Source organism: Carya illinoinensis, chromosome 7 (assembly GCF_018687715.1).
Source record: "Carya illinoinensis cultivar Pawnee chromosome 7, C.illinoinensisPawnee_v1, whole genome shotgun sequence".
NCBI lineage: Eukaryota > Viridiplantae > Streptophyta > Magnoliopsida > Fagales > Juglandaceae > Carya > Carya illinoinensis.
This window is the reverse complement of record NC_056758.1, coordinates 41,886,600-41,904,815: the sequence shown is the minus strand read 5'-3', so window position 1 is coordinate 41,904,815 and position 18,216 is coordinate 41,886,600. Positions and strand designations below refer to the sequence as shown.

Genomic DNA, 18,216 nt, shown 5'->3' with positions numbered 1-18,216 from the left:
AATAGAGTATATATGAAACATCATTTTGACTAATAAAATTAAGTGGTGTATGAGATTATATATTATTTAAAAAAGATAAGTTATTATTATTTAAAATAATTCTAATAGAACTATCATTTTAAAGTATAAATTTAGACAGAGATTTTTTAGTAGATTACAACTTACCATATAAATATATATTTATATAATTATGATTCTAATTATTTTAAATTTGTAACAACAGAATGCAGTACCACGGTCTACCTTTGCTGCTTCAGTGTAAAAATGATCAGATTATTATTATGAGGTTCATTAATATTAATGTTTTATTATTATTATTATTATTGAAAATCAATTAACACGTTGGCAAGCGGAGGGGAGGGGGGAAAAAGAAAAGAAAGGAAAAGGAAAAAGGCACGAGGCGAGGCGAGGCGAGGCGAGGCCTTGAGAGAGCTACCGAGAAAGAAGAGAGCGGTGACAGAGAGAAAGAGAGAGATAGAGAGCAGCAGCGATCGAACTGCTTCAAAGAGCAAAAGCTCAAAGAAAAAACCAGTGAGAATGTACCAAAGTGGAAAAAATTAAAATTGGAGGAGGAAATATATCAAGACAGCGAGAGCCGAAGCGTCGACGATTCGAAGCCCAGTCACTCAGGTTCGATTTCTCTGCAATTCCTCGACTTCCTTGAAAGGTCAGAGCTCAATCAATCTCTAACCCTCTTTCCCATACTCTCGGCTCTAGTTTTCCCTCTTCATTGTGCTTCATTCTTCTTCAATTCGATTTCCCTGCTATGTTTCCCAAACTCCATTCGGCCAACTCCCCGATCTCTTTTATTCGACTTAGAATTTGGGACTCTGAAGTTTGAAAGATTTTGAATTTCGTGAAAGGAACGAGGGGTTTTGATTGGTGCAGTAGTGCAATTTGTGGTTCATACAGTGCGTGAGGAGGCGCGGTCCTGTGGGCCCAAGTTTGGTGATTCAAGCTTAGGGTTTTATTTAGGCATTGTTTCCGAAAAATTGAGCTTGATTCTGGGGGGGATTTAGTGAGTTCCGTAGTGGGTTTGATCTCTAGGGTTTTGGTTCCGATAAGGCATTATATGGTTTGTGGGTTAGTGAATTCGGGGTTTTCTGGCAATAAGGATTCTGGAAATTGGTTAGGATTGGGGGTTTTCGGGGGTTTTAGTGATTCTTCGGATTCCAAGTGTGTATTTGCATCGAATGATATGTGGGAGGGAAATTTTTGGATCGTTAGGAAACGGAAAAAAGTGTAAGTTGGGATAAACTGGGGTTACTGGGGGCTTCGTGATTCTGCGGTCGGTGTATGAATCTGTGGCTCGAGACATGCAACCTCAGCAGAGCTCCAGAATCGATTTGGTTGGCTTGAAAGCTCAGATAGTGAAGAAGCTTGGGGTGAATAAGTCAAAACTGTACTTTTATCACTTGAATAGATTTTTGAGTGACAAATTCGGCAAGAGTCAGTTTGAAAGCTTTTGCATTCGGGCTTTTGGGAGGGAGAATCTTCCACTGCACAATCAACTCCTTATTTCAATCCTTAAGAATGCATGCCAAGCCAAGACCCCGCCACCTGTTCATTTAGCGGGTCCCCACAAATTGGGGATACAAGCCGCAAACAGTTCTCCTGGTGGGGAAGATGGGCATGAACAAAGTGGGGCCATTTTCTCCAATCAGAATCAAAATGCGCCTGTTTGGTCAAATGGGGTTCTTCCAATGTCCCCACGAAAGGGTAGGTCCGGGATACGTGATCGGAAGCTCAGGGATAGACCAAGCCCTCTTGGACTGAATGGGAAGGTCGAGTGTATCTCACATCAATCCATGGGACCAGAAGATAGCAATAGTAAGTTTAATGTGGAAAATGGGGATTTGATGCCGTGCGATTATCAGAGACCAGGGCAGCATCTTCAGACTGTTGCTGAGGCACATGAGAATGAAAGGGATGGTGCGGTTCAGCGACCTGCAGAGAAGCCAAGGATACACAGTAAAGATCAGACTGCGGGAGCTGTTATTGACGATGGAGAAGAGGTGCAGTCAACACGGTCGAATTTCTTTAGAAATCCTCTGCTTGCCCCCCTAGGGATTCCATTTTGCCCAGCTAGTGTCGGTGGGGCCCGCAAAGTTATTCCATCGGCTAGCAGTGGTGATTTTGTTAGCAATTACGACAGTGGTGGATTGACTGATACGGAGACACTCAGAAAACGTATGGAGCAGATTGCAGCAGCACAGGGCCTTGGAGGCGTTTCTATGGAATGTGCTAATATGTTAAATAATATGCTGGATGTGTACTTGAAGCAGTTAATCAGGTCTTGTGCTGCTTTGGTGGGAGCAAGGTGCACACATGAGCCAAGAAAGCACCTTGCTCACAAGCAGCAGATTCAAGGCAAAATTATCAATGGCATGTGGCCAATTAATCACTTACACATGCAGAGCACCGGTGGGCCCATGGATGCGATGCAGGAGCAAGGACACCAGTGCTCGATATCTTTGCTTGATTTCAAAGTTGCTATGGAGCTGAATCCTCAGCAACTTGGGGAGGATTGGCCATTGCTGCTGGAGAAAATTTGTATGCAAGCATTTGAGGAATGAAACCTCCATATGAAGGCCTGCTTATTCCAAGCCATGGTTGGTTTGGCGTGTTCTGGTGCAAAGGTGTGGACAAACATTGTTGGAGATGATTGACGAACTCAGTTCTGTTCTTACTGCCAGGATAAACAGATTTCTCCCAGTTGGTTCTCTGGCCTTTGCAAAAGAATTGTGGGCATGCGCATTGGAATGCTGTATTAGCCTGCTACAGAGCATGGCTAGTCGGGAAATTATTTAAATGCAACCAAACAAGGGGTGCCTTCAAATAGAGTGCCCATGATTGGTTGCTCTGTTGTATCTTTAGCATTGATCTTGGCTGTATCTACCATCTCTACAGATCTCAAGTATTTCCTGTAATTCTCAGCCAATGTGGAGGAAAACTAAAAGAGTTTTGAAGGGATGCTGTTGTGTATTGTGGTGAAAGGTAACAAAGCTCCTTGTGTAAGAGCTGCAGTAAGCTCTGTATGTACTTTAGACTCTGAGAATTAATTGGATTTAAATATCAATAACACATTGACATCCACTGTTATTACCTCGATGGTTTGATATCATTGTTTATAACTGACTCCTGTATAACATGATGCTAATGTATCGTCCCTTCCCCTGGTGTTCTTAAGATCAGTGATTTTAAATGTTGCTGTTTTATCTTGCAAGTAGCAGTGGTGGCAGATCGTTTTCGTATTTGCTGAAACTACTGGATGTAGTGAAACCGCTCTATTACGAGTCTTTTTTAGTATTTTTACCATTCAAATGGGGAGAGATATTTCTCTCCATATTTTGGAGCCTAAAACTCGTTGCGATGCCTCTGTTTGATTTTTGCATAGCCAGCACAAAGTGACAGAGTTCACAGCTGCAGTTTGGAGAATGTAATTATTTCAATAAACATATTTGCAACTCATTAAACAACGAAGAATAATATATGATTGTGCAAAATTTAAACCCCATCAATCATTTACGAGTATTAATACATAACATGGTGTTGGCCTGCAGATCAGTACGACTATCACTCAATGCTTTGATTCTTCATTATAAAACTGCTTGGAATATTGAGGATATATCCAATCTTCAAATTCAATTTTTCCCAGCACATATTGTACTAGTTATTAATTTTGGTAACAGAAGAAAGAATTTGTATGATGCAGACATCCTGAGAGAATTCATGGTAGATAGAAGCAGTGCTGGGCCATCAAGAGGTTGCCGTGGACCACGCTGGAATGTTTATTTCATGTTGAATGTTGGCTGTAAGTTGTAATTCGTAGGAGCTAGGCCTGCGCATGCGCATGAGTTGAATGTTTACCTAATTTTACCTGATTACATGTTTATGCCGGGGGAACAACTGAAGCAACTTGGAAAAGATTGGTTATTTTGGCTTGAGAAAATTTCTACCCATGCATTTTGCGAGGGACGGCAGTGACTTGGATAAAGCCCCGTCAATTGACACATGCAGCCGGTTGTTTCCTCCTGGTTTGAAGGGCTTACATCTGTCTGTTTTCAGACACTGCTGAAGTATTCGTTTTTCTGTAGCGATGAGAAATCAGAATGGCTCCAGGTCGAGCTTAATCTTTAAGATGAATGAGGTCTGTGCATGGATTGGTTTCTTTGTCCTTGTAAAAAGCTCAATCTGTGTGTCCCACTGATGCAGTAGAACTTACTAACAGAATTTCCATGTCTGCTTGCCTTGTGGCGGATGCAGTTCGTCTGGGCCTGGATTTTCTCATCACCAGATACACAGATCTTGAGTTTTGTGTACAATATACAGCCAATAGTGGGAAACCTGGGGAAATTCTGGAAGGTAAAATAAATTGTCATGAGAATAGTATGCTCTGTTGCTCGGAAATCTGCGAGTTGATAACTGAACACACAAAACATTAACATCCACTGAATATTCCGTGATAATTTGTATTTAACTTCCCTACTAAACAATAATTTAGAAATCGTGCTAAAGTTTACATTTTAATTTGCAACTACAATACCAAATTTACCTATCAGAGCTCAAAGCTTACAATTTTGTTGGAACGACTCAACTAATCAGTAATTGACAGTAGAATAAGTGGGGGAACATGGGGGAGGGGGAGAAGTAGTGTAGGACTAAACTACTGTCATTAGCCACCAAAAGTTCTTCCCACAGCCATTTCAACTTTGCGCAAAAAGATTGGGATGTCCACTAAAGATGTGGATTCCATATTGTCAGGAAACACATCAAAGGGACTAGGCCGTTGGGTTGTTTTAGCGGGGTGGTGCTGTTGCAGGATAATAGCACTAGGGGAAATTTCGAAGATCAGAAGAAGCCAAGAAGAGAGGAAAATGAGAGGTGCAAGAAGCCAAGATGAGAGAAAAGTAAGACAGAAGAAGGAAGAAGAAGATAAAAAGAAAAGACAGAACAAGCTGGGGAAAAGACAGAAGAAACACGAAGAAGAGAGAGAGAGCCCTCTCAAAAGAATTATTCCATTCAAATCAGAATCTATTGGGAATGCGAAGGAGGCTTAAATAGACCGTGACAGGTCTCCGAAATAAACGAAAAGTAAGTTGACTCATCCATTCATCCAGCAATTTTTCTGATTATTTGCGGTGCAAGAGAGATGCGTATTTGGATAATGTACTTGATGATGTGGAGCTTTCCAAAATCATCCTTTCTTTGATTGAATCATCGACCTCCCCATTTAGAGGGGGAGAGTGCATATGGACGCCCCTGATTCTAATACCATGTTGGTTTGTTCTTTTCTTTTGGACCCAGGTTGCTTTGTTCTTCTGACCGTTTTCAATTGGACAAAGGTCAAATAATCCATTAGTTTTAGATTCTACGATTCCTCGAGTTTTGTTGAACTGGGAATAAATCTTTGCTCTGTCCTTTTTCCCGTACATGGCATGCTTTTCATATTTATACACAATCCCTTACCTGCTATCAATATCTTCTTAGTAACAAGGAAAGAAATAGAGATCTAAGAGAACGCCATGACTGAAATAATACCCATTAAGCCACTTCTTTAGACAGACTCCTTTTTGCTATTTTCAGCTGATAAATATTTCTCTTTTTCATAACAGGTTTTAGCAAATATACGATAAGCCTAAGAGGGTACCGTTGGCCAAAGTGTTACAGTCCTCATTTTCCCTCTCATTTTCTTGCTCCTGAAAGAGAGCAAATCAGTATTTCACAATTTCAATTTGTGAGGTGTGTTACACAGAGATCACTTAAAATCATGAAAATCGTAGATTATATTCCTTAAAACAGAGAGAGAGAGAGAGAGAGAGAGAGAGAGAGAGAGAGAGAGAGAGAGAGAGATTTGATTCACAATTTCAACGTGAAGAACCTATCAAGCCAATAGCCTGTGTTTATTAGTTGATTCAGATGAAAGAAATTTGATATGTACATGTACATTAAAGAAGAAGAAAAATGAATGAAAAAGAAGAAACAAACTTAATCTGTACCCGAAGGAAAAAGCAGGTCTCCTCCAACCTGATCTTTCATAAATTGAACTAAGAGGAAGACAAAAGCGATGGTGAGGGTGCCACCGATGCTTTGCATATAGGGCACCAATTCTTCAACCGAAGCCACTGTTGTATGCAGCCCAAATGATAAATGTGCTGGCATTGCAGTCTACCCATTTCATCTCCAACCACATACTCCTCCTGTTGTTGAGGGCGAAAAAAAGAATAAAAAATTTTTATGAGAAAGAAAGAGGGCTTGAAAATGACGAAAGGAAGTTAATACTCAAAACCAAGGCAGTATAGGTCGGTGAAATCGAAAATCTGACTAGATTATTTTTCATTTGTAACTACGTGCAAATGCAGTTAAATACATACTGAAGAACCTGACAACCTGCGTTAAGATAATGGCTTGTTCTCAGCTGACCACGGGAACTATCTAGAGATTGCAATTGTTTGCAAGCAATGCACTTTAAAACTTTGGATGAATCCAATATATAACTTCCCCTTAACACTCGTTCTAAGTGATTGAAACCTAATCCAATCCCAGCTTAAACCAAATTCCTCAAAGAATTTGAGTTAGCTTTATAATTTCTATTTCAAGATTTTCATGGGAGCTTTATAATTCAGCTCCCATGAAAATCTGTAATGTAGTAGCAAGTAAGGGGGAAAAAACCTGACAGACACTGCATTTGACATCATCTTTATCCCCACTGCAGTCCATATCTTCATTCTTTGGAACTATAGACTCATAAATGCTTTTTTTAAGGCATTCGGACATTGCTTCTTCTGGTAGTGCAGTGCTCACAGTTCCCATCCTCTCTTCTAGAGCTAATAATTCCTGTCATATAGAAGTAAAACGGTTTACAGAACAGCTTACAAAATGGTTCCCAAACTTCTGAACACAACTATTCCACAAAGATAGAACAGAAGAGAAGTGAAGTTTAGCAACATTGTAAGATAACAACAAACCTCATATGACATGTTGTCAATATCCAGTCTCATGTCCCTATGCTGATCGTGGACATATATGCCATTAAGAAGCAAGTTAGTCTCCAGAACAAGTATTTGCTGCAAAGACAAGAAAAAATAGTCAGTAATGAACAGTGAATCGTGTTAAGTGAAAATCCATAGAAAATTACCTCGTATGTTAGCTCTTCATCTTGTTCAATCCTCTCAAGTGCCATTAAAACCTGCACAAATATTATAAAGAAAAGCTCCACATAACGAGGCTTCTTTCAAGACCATAGTAAGCTGATTTATTTAAAAGAAACTACATATTCCTAGTACCTCTGCAATACCATCTATATTGTGGCGCCTGATACTATTCTGATTCATCAAAGAGCGGCCAATACCAACTTCTGTAGGACTTGCTGACAAAACACCATGTAAGCTTTCGCTGCTACTGCCTGGTCGGCTGAAAGAAATTGCACGACTCGAGGGAGTTTCTGCAGAGAGCTGATGTGACGAACTAGGATCATTCAATTCTATAGGTATGTCAGATTGAAGCATTTGTGGGATGGTAACAGAGGAATGATTTGGTGACAAACTGTTTCCATTTCCTTGATTGGATAGCCTTGTCCTGGTGTGACCATCAACTGATCCCCTTGTCCTAACTGATGCAACACAACTATCCCTGTTAGGAGGCATATTTCTGGCTCGTCCTGAATCAGAAATGGAGATGCCATGGCTAGAACTGGAGTTCCGTCCTTCCAATGATGACCCACTCTTCTTCTTCCCTCCAACACTGGAGCTACTTTCTCCTTCAGAGTTTCTCCTTTTCACAATATCTTTCCTCTTACTGAGGCTTGAATCCAAAGCTGAGCAACCAGATGGGAGGGCATCAGGTATTGAATTGCTTTTGAGATTTCTTATACCACGCCTGCTTGCACCAGTACCTGTTGCCTGGCCAGAGCTCTTAGATCCCATAGATATAGAGGAAGAGACTAGAGTGTCCCGGTTGCGAAATCCAGATCCTTGATGAGGATTCTTCCGTGGTCTTATACCTGATGCTACACTAGAACTTCCCACTTCCATTGATGTGTCACTCTCAGAATCCGCATTTTCAGCCTGTCTGTGAATCTTTACAGGTGACGGAGTGGGTTCTGCTACTTCTGGCTCATCCTGGACGCTACTAGTTTCAGATGAATCAGTATCTAACTGAGAAGATATCTTTCTTCGAGGCTCCGTGGTAGATTTTCTCCCATTACCGATCATCAAGCAAGTCCTAGAGGAACTTCCAATTATTTCCTTGCCACTTGAAGAAGAGCGTAAAGAAGGCCTTGAAGATTTGGCCTTTTCTGAACAGCCATTTTGAGAACCTCTTGAGTTCAGTCTGCCATTGCAACCAAGTCTATTGCAAAATTGTGCATTAGGGTCTCTGTTGTTGGCATTATCTCTCAGCACAAGACCAGATCCCTTTCTAGAGACCACAATCCCATTGACAGCTCTTTTACCAGAATATTCATCCATCTATAAGATCTGCACCCTTCAAATCTGCTATGTAACATAAATGAAAGGTTTTCAATCACTGAAACCCCCACCAGGTTGGGTATTAGTGTGAATAACAGAATTACTTCTGATGTTCTTTAAACTGGCACAAAAAGGTTTGCATCAGATGAAAAGAGGTGCCATGGTAGTTTGTCATTAATGGAATGATGCCTAAAAAAAAATACTAATTTCATACATGATGAGGTTTAACCCGACCCTTCCAAGTTTCCAACAAGAACCCAACTTGAAATTATTGATTCAACCAATCAGCATGAAGTGAAACAAGGGATTTATTTTCTGCAACTTTTGCAAACATATCCCTATCTCTGTGCCTATAAGACTTATTTCCCACACCAACCTAGAGCTGAAGATCCACGGACACTTGGCCATCCTAATATAAATTTCTTTGCAGAAGTTTGGCTTCAAGAATCTCTAAGGTAGACATATTATTCTGACAATTTATCAAACAAAATATTGACCATCGAGATTGTAAATAAAGTTGTTTCTCCACTGGAAATCAAGGCGAGCAGTATATGTTAATTATAATTTAATTAAATTAATTGAAACTGCCAAGCAAAACCAACAGGCCAACAAGCACAAAAATCGGATGCATAAATAAAAGTGTAACGGGAATATTCTACACTAGTACAAATAAATAAGCATAATATGTTCAACCTGCATTATCCTCACTCTTCTGCTGATTCAGTCAGACCAAAAAAGATCAAGAACCTCTTTTTTGGCTGTAAATTTAAAAAAAAATAAAAAATAAAAAACAACGAATCCCGAAAAAAGAAAGTTGGATGTTAATTGCGAGACAAAGGCCTCACAAACATCATCAAACAAATCAAGTAGACGGTAACAGAAGAAACCCACTTCCTAACAAGTTAAACGCGATCATTATTACACTTGCAAAAATGAAAATACAAATTTACAACAAAAAGAGACCGAGAAGGAAACAAAGGAGTAGCATATAAGAAGACCTTCTGACATCGAGTGATCAAGAGAGAACCAAACATATCGACAACTCTCTGAACATTAAAAGGTTCAGATAAATGAGGAAAGATCGGACCCAGATGGCCACATGCCCATATTATCAACCCCAAAAAAAAGAGGCTCTCTTTCAACCTTTTTTTAACGACATAAACTTTGCTTGAACTCTTCTCCACACAATCCTCGCGTTTTCTATTTTTATAAACGACTCTTTCTCCGTGATTTCAGGGCTCCTAAAGCTGAATAAGCCCACAAAAATAAATTCCAATAGAAATTGAAGAGGAAAATAATTATGGTTTTAGCTCCCCAAATAACTATTTTCCAATAACCATGGCGAAGTTATTTGCCACAAGACGAATATGGAAAAAAAATCCCGTTTAAAAAACCACGCAAAAGTTGCTGATTAAAATCATAATAGAGTCCAATTAACGGGAAAGATAAAGGAAGGAAGAAAGACAACTCTTTCAATATTTCCCAAGAAACCAAAACCAATAAAAACCAATACCATACGCGCACGGGAACAAAACCAATAAAATCCACTCTCCCAAAAAGAAATAATCTTATTTTTAACTAAAGTAAGAGAAAATAAAGAGCCCATGTCAAAGAAAAAAACATAAGTACCTTGATTACAGTTCATTGGAAAAGAGCCCAAAGAAAAATTGACAAAAACACAGAGGAAACCAAAATAATTGGAAGATTATTGATAGGATTCAAAGGTCGTAGAAAGGGTTGAATTCTCGTGTCACCTTTTCTTATTCTTATTCTCCTGCTTCTCCTTCTGCTTTGAATACCAGAAAGAAGGAAAGAGAGAGAGGGAGAGGGAGAGGGAGGAGGAGTCACAGCTTTTTTTAGAGCGAGAAGGGAAAAGGAGGCAAAAACGTGTGTGAAAGGTCCGAGGCTAAGCAAAGTTTAATGTTATTAAGGAGTGCTTTCAGGTAGGCCCCCATTAGAACCCTGTAACCAATTGAAACTAATACAAAAACAAGGAGTAGTGGACTGGTTGTGCCGTCCAATGTGTTCGGTGAGATATCAGCCGTCCGATTGTAGGGAGGTTCGGGAAGGGTCAAACATCCACGGCCGCTTGCCTTTATGACGTCATATTCAACCTCTTAACACTTTCTGTGGACGGAATGTATCACTTCTATCCTGCCCCACATCTGGAACTCAACGTCAGCCTAAAGCCGCCTGAAGATCCAGTTGCCTTAAAATTATTTGTTCCTCAGATTAAAATGTGGGTTTTTTGGTTTTCCCCAAGTCAAATAATTAGGTGGGGATTTGCTCATTTTTTATTTTAGGGCATCAAAATTTTTTTTTTTTTTGACAAAACAAGACCTCTTATTATATATAATTATAAAATGCATAAGTGTTGTATAATTATTTTTAAAATAAATAAAATTTATTATTAAAAAAATAATTTATTTTCATATAAATTACAGATTTATTTTATTTTTTTAAAATAATTATATAATACTTACGCACTCAAAATTATAATTATCATTTCTCAAACTTAATATACATGTTAATAAAAAAATTGAGATACAAATAAAAATACAGAAAGAAAGATTAGCATTCTTTGGATTTTTCAATTAATATTAAATTCTTTACTATTGGAAATTATATATATTATATTAAAAATTCAAAATAGTTATTATAATAATTAACATATAGTGATTGCTTCCACACAATAACTATAAATATCATTTTATATATATATAATAATAATAATTGTTATATATTAAAAAAATGAATATTTTTATATTTAAAATCTAAAATTTCTCAGTGAGGTCACCAAAGGCATCATAAAATTAAGATAACAACCAACCAACCAATCAGTGTCATTTCTGATTTTGATTGGGACGTTTCCTTGCAATATTGCCTCTCAATCTCATGGTCTCCTTTAGCTATCTTCTCATGGTTTTAACTTTAATTATTATGATCAGCCGCACTTCTGACAATTTTGGTGTTCAATCTTCAACTTTTAATTAGATTTATTACCCTTATTCATTGTTAGTTTTAATGTTGCAACGAGCAATCCAGGTGGGTGGCTCCTCGATCCGCAGGTCTAATTAATGATCTTAAATACAATCTGTCCAGAACAGTACTACTAATTGATAGAATTTTCAGACGAAAAAACAAAAAACAAAACCCAGATCATAGAATGCTCAATCATGTATTGTTGACCTCAGAGATATATGATCAGTTTTCAATGAACAATTCATGAAGACACCAAAACTATCACATAATTATTAAGATATAGAAAACAGCTCCTGATCTGAATCATTTCTGATGTTGATTACAAATACATTTTCCTTGCATGCCTCCCTGCATCTCTTTCATCTTATATTTTTCTATTGTTTTAGTAAGCTACTAGACAGCTTTATGGCATGGCATGATATCATATTGCTTCATTTCCCATTATTGTATTTTGCAGAAAGTGTATTCTAAATAAATAAGTTAAATACAATAAATCATTGATATTAATTGATACTGATTGATTAATTTATATAATAAACTAAATATAGACTAAATATTATTATAGTAATACTACTCATTATCCCATAATGTGATATTAGATAATTGAAAACTATTTATTTATTATATTTCACTTATGAACTTATCATATAATACCACATCATGGAATGACGAAAGGATGATAAGAAAATGAATAAATCTACACAGCAGCCTCACACTTTTTCACACCATGGAAAAAAAATAAATTTACTATTTTATCCTCTATTATTTTACACTGATGTGTTGGGTGTGAGACTGCTGTGTAGCAATGCTCTAAGAAAATTGTTGATGAATAAAATTTTTCATATTATTATTCATACGAGAATATTATGAATATATTCTATAACATATACCTTTTATTTCATTTATTCATTTAGCACTTCAAACAATATGGCTGCCAACGTAATAATAATAATAATAATAATAATAATAATAATAATAATAATAATAATAATAATAATAATAATATATTAACCAAAAAATCAAAGATCGATGAATCATATTTTAGAAACCAGACATAAATTCTCGATCGATCAGTGAAGAAAAACCTAGATATACCATCCAACGTGGAGGGTGGGGGAATCTTCATCCTCCCTCCTCTTGAGTCTTGTGATGGGATACGTAAGTACGTGGACATCAAGTTTGCTAAAATAAGTAATATGACGTACGAAGTAACTAAGTGGGAAGAAAAAAGAGTAGTTCGAAGGAGGCATGAGTATCTTTGATGGGAAGTTAAGGTTTTTTATGAATGATTTGGTTCTCTAATACGAATTAGAGTAGTTGGCAATTAGCGAAGCATGCGGAATTCTAAAAGGGTTCTAAATTCTAAACCTTGTTGAAGCACAAGCTATTGCTTCCATTTAAGGCATTGAGATTTTTTGAAAAGGAAACACAATCGTACGTGCAAGATATTGAGGGGATTCCTTTTTTTTGGAAAGAGGGTAAAGATCAGGATCAACTTGCTTGCTCCCATGGCAAACAAAGGGCTTCGTTATCTATCTTCCCAAGGAAAGCTCGAAAACAATTCTTTTCCCTACCAACTTGCATGGTCCACGTCTGTTCTGCAGTCTGTGATCAATGATACATGATTTGATGAGTTTTACGATATCTTCTTAATTAAGAGCAAGGCAAACTGGCAAGCTAAAATCAAAAGAAAATGCACTGTATTGGCTCAAAAAAAGAAAAACAATAAATTGTTATAAATTTTTAAAAAAATTCTATATAAAAAAAAAAAAAAAAAATCATATGAGATGTGGTACCGCCCAAAAAAAAAAAAAACTTATAAAAAAAATCTACAAACTTATATAATTTTATATAATATATCAGATTTACTTAATTTATAATAAAAATAATTTTATAATTTATGAGTTAATTCTTTTATGATTAAAATATTTCTAATAGCACGAACATGTTTCAAAGGGAAAGGTAGTTGGTTTGTACGGTTACTTGAGACTAAAGTGATTTTTTGTTGATAATAAGAAGCGATCTACTAGAAAATTTATTTTAAAAAAAGAAAAGAAAAGGATGTTATAATGATCATAGTATAAAGTTAATGACTAAAATAATTGAAACCCTAACTATATATATTAATAATAATTTAATTTAATCCATGTATTTGTCTACGTGGGTCCCTTATATCCTTTCTAATAATAATAATAATAATAAATATATACCGAAAGCCCGTAGAATATGGACATTGTAACCCACGAAACCGAAGCTGGAATATGTTACATCCTTAGAATTTGACCCGTTTAAAAATAAAACCTAAGGGGAAAAATATTTTCACAGAGGAAATTAAGCAACCAAAATCAAAGAACTTTTAATTAATTAATTTGACAAAGGGCATGATGTAATTAATTGGAAGGTGTGAAATGGAGAGAGGGTACTGAAGCTCCGGCCGGCCGGCCACCACTCGAAGCATGCAGTTCATGTGGTTGGAAATTGGAATACAGTTTGTCGTTTGCAAGCCAAAAACAGATAAGCTTGAAACTATTTTTATTATATGTTATGAAGAAACGAAGGACCAGCAAAGAAAGGCAACAAAGCATTAACCATATATATATATATATATATATAATGGTATGACGTAAACTACTCGACATTATTCGCAAGTTAATTATAGAAGTAAAGAATGTATGTACAGGTCATATTTCAAGATCATGACGTGTCGTTTAGGCCACAAGTACTCGATCTTTAATAAAGGCAGCTAGCTAACTTAATTGTTTCTAAAAATGACGTGTCGTTTATGCAAAGCCTACACACACCAGCCAGCAACATGTTGTCCAGTACTATTCCAATTAAATTATTAACATTGGGAGACAGCATCCTTTCATTCTAATTATTAAAGCCATGCTAAGATCAATTGTACTCATAATTTGATAAAGTTAGCCTTTTATTTTACTCAATTATAATAAATAAATTGTTGTCATGATCATAAAATCAGATGAATTTGATGATCATCAATTGATGCAAATTAAGCCGTATAACTCTTTTATATATATATATTAATTGGACAGCTCTACTTTATGATGATGATCATCTATTAATGCCAGATCGACAACATTCCCACCCGAAAATTCCAATGCTCCATGCAATTTCTTTCAGTCTACAAAGATATATAAGCTAGCGCTTCATAAGGGCCGGTATATATCCATGCATGCATACGTGCGTGGTTGACGCAACTGGCCGGCAAAGATGATCAGAGTTTGAAGCAAAGATAGCCTATAGCTGTTAGGTTGGTCCCATGCAAAGAAATTAAAATAAATATATTAATTTTTTTTTTTTTTTTAATTTTCCTTTAGAAAAAGTCAATTATAGATGATCACCACTGGTTTTGCGAACAGAATTTGGTTTTGATTTGGTGGCCTCAGACACCTAATTCGCCAGTATTACCGTAGCACCACTCCTTGTGTTATAACGCAATTCGCGCTTCTTAATTTATCAATCCGAACACCTAATTCGTTTCTCTCTCATCGTCCTTTCGTTTCTTTTCCTTCATAAATCCGTCTTTCAAAGCATTTTCTATCTTTTAGTTTGTTCCCATATTTAATAATCATTTACTCTTTCTTCCATGCATGAATCTTCTAATTTCATAAAGGTACGCTACCGCGTCTTTTAAGCAGTACCCTCTCTTTCTCTCTTTTTGTTCCCGTAAATTTACACTTCCATGACTTTGCTTTTAATGCCACAAATTATATATATATATAGTATCTGATGATCGATCTCTAGCTATTGGTATTTCTTTTAGCATTTAAATCATGAATATTTTGATAATTTTTTCCAGTCAAATTCGTATCTTTCGGCTAGTAAAGTTTGCTATAGAAAAAGTACGTAACCTAAACTTTAATTTTCAAAATGTTGCCAAATCGATTTATATTAGCTGGGGAGGGGAAGCAGCTATATGTACGTACACGATTTGTAGGGGGCGGTGTCGAGATAAAAAATGCAAAAGTTGAATTAATGTTAGCAATAATCCATGCATTGCTTGATGATCAACATGTTCAAATGATTTTTTTTTCCTCATAAGCTCGAACTCTTGGGATGATTTAATTACGTGATAACAAAACAAGATCGTGATGTACGTAGAATCAATTGCGCTTACCCATTGCTCTTTAATTTGAAAATGCAGCATTTTTTCTACATTTTTATTTGGTGAATATATACAACCTAAAATATATGGCAACTACGAGAGGAAAACTTGGTAGCAGTACTCTTGGGAAGGAGAAGAGGACTGCAGTCTCTTCAAATTCTCGAACCGCCTCTGCTGCTGCTGCCGCCGCCGCCACCACCACCACCAAAAGTCGTGCCAATACAGCCACTACTACAAGTTCTACACATCATAAAGCTGCTTCTTCGTCTACAACTGATAAAAAACAAGTCCCAAGCTACCTCAAGCCTACAACGAGCACACGCAGCGAGTCTTTCAAGTACGTGATCAAGAAATCTGGCCCTGAAGACACCCAACAGAAGGCCACTCCCACTTACATCAGAAGAAGATCCTTTGACAAGCCACAATCGGATTCCAGACTGCGTAGTGCACTTGTCTCCCCGGGCCCTCGAGTCAGAAATCTAACCGTTCGTTCTACTTCTTTTTCACCTAGAAGCACTGCCACTTCTCTGGAACCCCCCGGGGAGAGGACTCCAAAAACGACATTCAGGGCTGGAAGACCACAGGCTTCCCATGCAAAGACCACGAAGAAGAGCACGAACCCTGTCGCTAAGAAGGAAATTCATGCTTCCGTTTCAACAGAAGCTCCCAAGAATGTCGATACAACGTCGGACTCGTTAAGTCATCAAAGTGTGGAAGACGATATTGGAGATTTTTTGGTTCGCGAGGTTGAGGAAGTTGTAAATGTGGAAGGTGAGGGTGCAGGTGAGGGTGCTTCTGAAGTACCAAAATGCGAAAATGATCAGCAAACTGATGTTGCAGACACTGAGGTCAATAATGGAGAAGATGATGAGAAACTCGAGTCTTGTAACATCCCAGAAGTTTCGGAAGAAATGAGTACAGATTTGGATGCTCAGATTGAAGAAGCTGGAGATAAAATACCAGAAGAAAAGGCTGAGAATCCACCCGAAGGAGAAGTGGATAATGGAAGCAAAGATGAAAGCAATGAGAGTCTCCAAGAAGAGAGTACTGTGGCAAGTGAGACAAGAATTCATGAGGTCAAAGAAGATATTAAAGGAGAAGATGAGGATACCGAAGACAAAGATTCTGGCGTTGAAAACAAGAATATTGAGGACAACTCGGTGGACGAGAAGGAAGGGAAGGATGGAGGAAGCGAAGGGCTTAATTCCAAGGAAGGAGAAGATGTACTTGGGGGTGGAGTAGAAGAAACAAAGCCAGTGGTAGCAGCGAGTACGGCATCGTCGAATCGCCAAGTCGGACAGGGTAAGAAAGAACCTCAGGCATATAATGACGTGATTGAGGAGACGGCGAGCAAGCTTTTGGAGAAGAGGAAGAACAAAGTGAGAGCACTGGTTGGGGCATTTGAGACAGTCATAGATAAAGAAGCTGCCTCATCCAAATGAAACCGACATTATATATATGTGAATTCTCCTTCATCAATCGGTTTGACATAATTAAACTGCAATACCTACGTACTATGAGATTTGACTAACACAAACACATATGCAATGCTTGCGATCGCAGAGTGTGACAGAAAAATTAAGGGAAAAAAAAATTGGAGTGAAGATCAGAAGAAGTTGTTCTTAGATATGGACATGAATCTATCTAATAAATTAACCACATGGTATGGACCGGACGGGGATCAAGGTTGCTGGCCTATGCGTATTCCTTTCCCCATGCAGTACTGGTAAATTGTTGTATTATACTGCATGCATTTTAATTAGAGTACGAATCATGTGCTTTTATTTTGTTTTTACCTTATTACTCATGTTTTCCATTTTGATATGAATCATGTCATGATCGATCAGCAGTTGCAAATTAAGCATATATATTGATCAATGGCATTGACTTACCATGTAATAATTTGTTAAATTGAAATGATCATGATCATGCCTTTAAGAAGGTCATGTATTCTTTTTGGGTACTGCACTCCATGTCTATATATATGTATGTCTTGCCTTACAGCTAATAAGCTAATTATCACTTCATGCTGCTTCTTGGTGTTTAATTTTTCTTCCTGGGCTCCTAACAGCTAGTACTATTCTTTGTCTAATTATCTGACTAATTACTCCCAATATTAAGGACTAACATGATGGGCTATAGGGATTTTCGATTTTAGAAATTAAAAAAAAAAATCAATCTTTATTTTTAAAATAATAAGATTAATTTTACATCGTCGTACAGTATTAATAAAAGTGCAACGAGAATGTAATAAATAATATTTTCAATATTCGTCCAGCTCGCAGCTTAATTATATAATATATATATATATATATTCACACTGCAAAAGAAAAAAACATGCAGTTCAAACTATATACGGTATAATACAATCCAGGTTTTGCTCCATCACCGGAAACATTCGACAGTAATTAAATATTTCCAACTTCTTCAGATCATCCGAATATATATCAACGACGACGTCGTACAATATCCCAAAATCCTATATATCCACAACCTTATTTAATTAATTTAAACCAAAATTGACAGACAAAACTTCAAAACGACCAATTGATTTCATGAGGACGTAACACGTTTACTCCAAAGAAACCTGTCTTTCTAAACGAAGGTGGCGACGAAAATTTGCAATAAAAATCTCCGCTC

The 18,216-nt window shown here is 37.2% G+C and overlaps 3 protein-coding genes across 12 annotated transcripts; 2 read left to right on the top strand and 1 right to left on the bottom strand.

Annotated features, from left to right (window-relative positions):
- Positions 1 to 360: 360 nt before the first annotated feature.
- On the top strand, positions 361 to 4,159 carry LOC122317390. The gene is made up of 2 exons (XM_043134464.1): positions 361 to 2,997; positions 3,716 to 4,159. The coding sequence occupies exon 1, from the start codon at positions 1,317 to 1,319 to the stop codon at positions 2,574 to 2,576; it is 1,260 nt and encodes a 419-aa protein (XP_042990398.1). The 5' UTR covers positions 361 to 1,316; the 3' UTR covers positions 2,577 to 2,997; positions 3,716 to 4,159.
- Positions 3,472 to 10,380, bottom strand: LOC122317388 (E3 ubiquitin-protein ligase MBR2). Of its 10 annotated transcripts, none has more exons than XR_006244456.1 (7): positions 7,287 to 10,377; positions 7,139 to 7,189; positions 6,969 to 7,067; positions 6,673 to 6,837; positions 6,000 to 6,200; positions 5,651 to 5,699; positions 3,472 to 5,469 (listed from the first exon to the last, which is right to left on the bottom strand). XR_006244456.1 is itself a non-coding variant. In XM_043134455.1 (6 exons), the coding sequence occupies exons 1-5, from the start codon at positions 8,466 to 8,468 to the stop codon at positions 6,048 to 6,050; spliced, it is 1,650 nt and encodes a 549-aa protein (XP_042990389.1). In that variant the 5' UTR covers positions 8,469 to 10,377; the 3' UTR covers positions 3,472 to 5,699; positions 6,000 to 6,047. The 10 variants fall into 10 exon arrangements, 8 of the variants coding, with proteins under 8 accessions (XP_042990389.1, XP_042990390.1, XP_042990393.1 ...); XR_006244455.1 differs by having other exon boundaries at positions 3,472 to 4,358; XM_043134455.1 differs by having other exon boundaries at positions 3,472 to 5,699.
- Positions 10,381 to 14,981: 4,601 nt separating this feature from the next.
- On the top strand, positions 14,982 to 17,539 carry LOC122316849 (suppressor protein SRP40-like). Its single transcript, XM_043133668.1, has 2 exons — positions 14,982 to 15,084; positions 15,616 to 17,539. Exon 2 carries the CDS (start codon positions 15,663 to 15,665, stop codon positions 17,016 to 17,018), a length of 1,356 nt encoding a protein of 451 aa, XP_042989602.1. The 5' UTR covers positions 14,982 to 15,084; positions 15,616 to 15,662; the 3' UTR covers positions 17,019 to 17,539.
- The last annotated feature ends 677 nt before the right edge of the window (positions 17,540 to 18,216 follow it).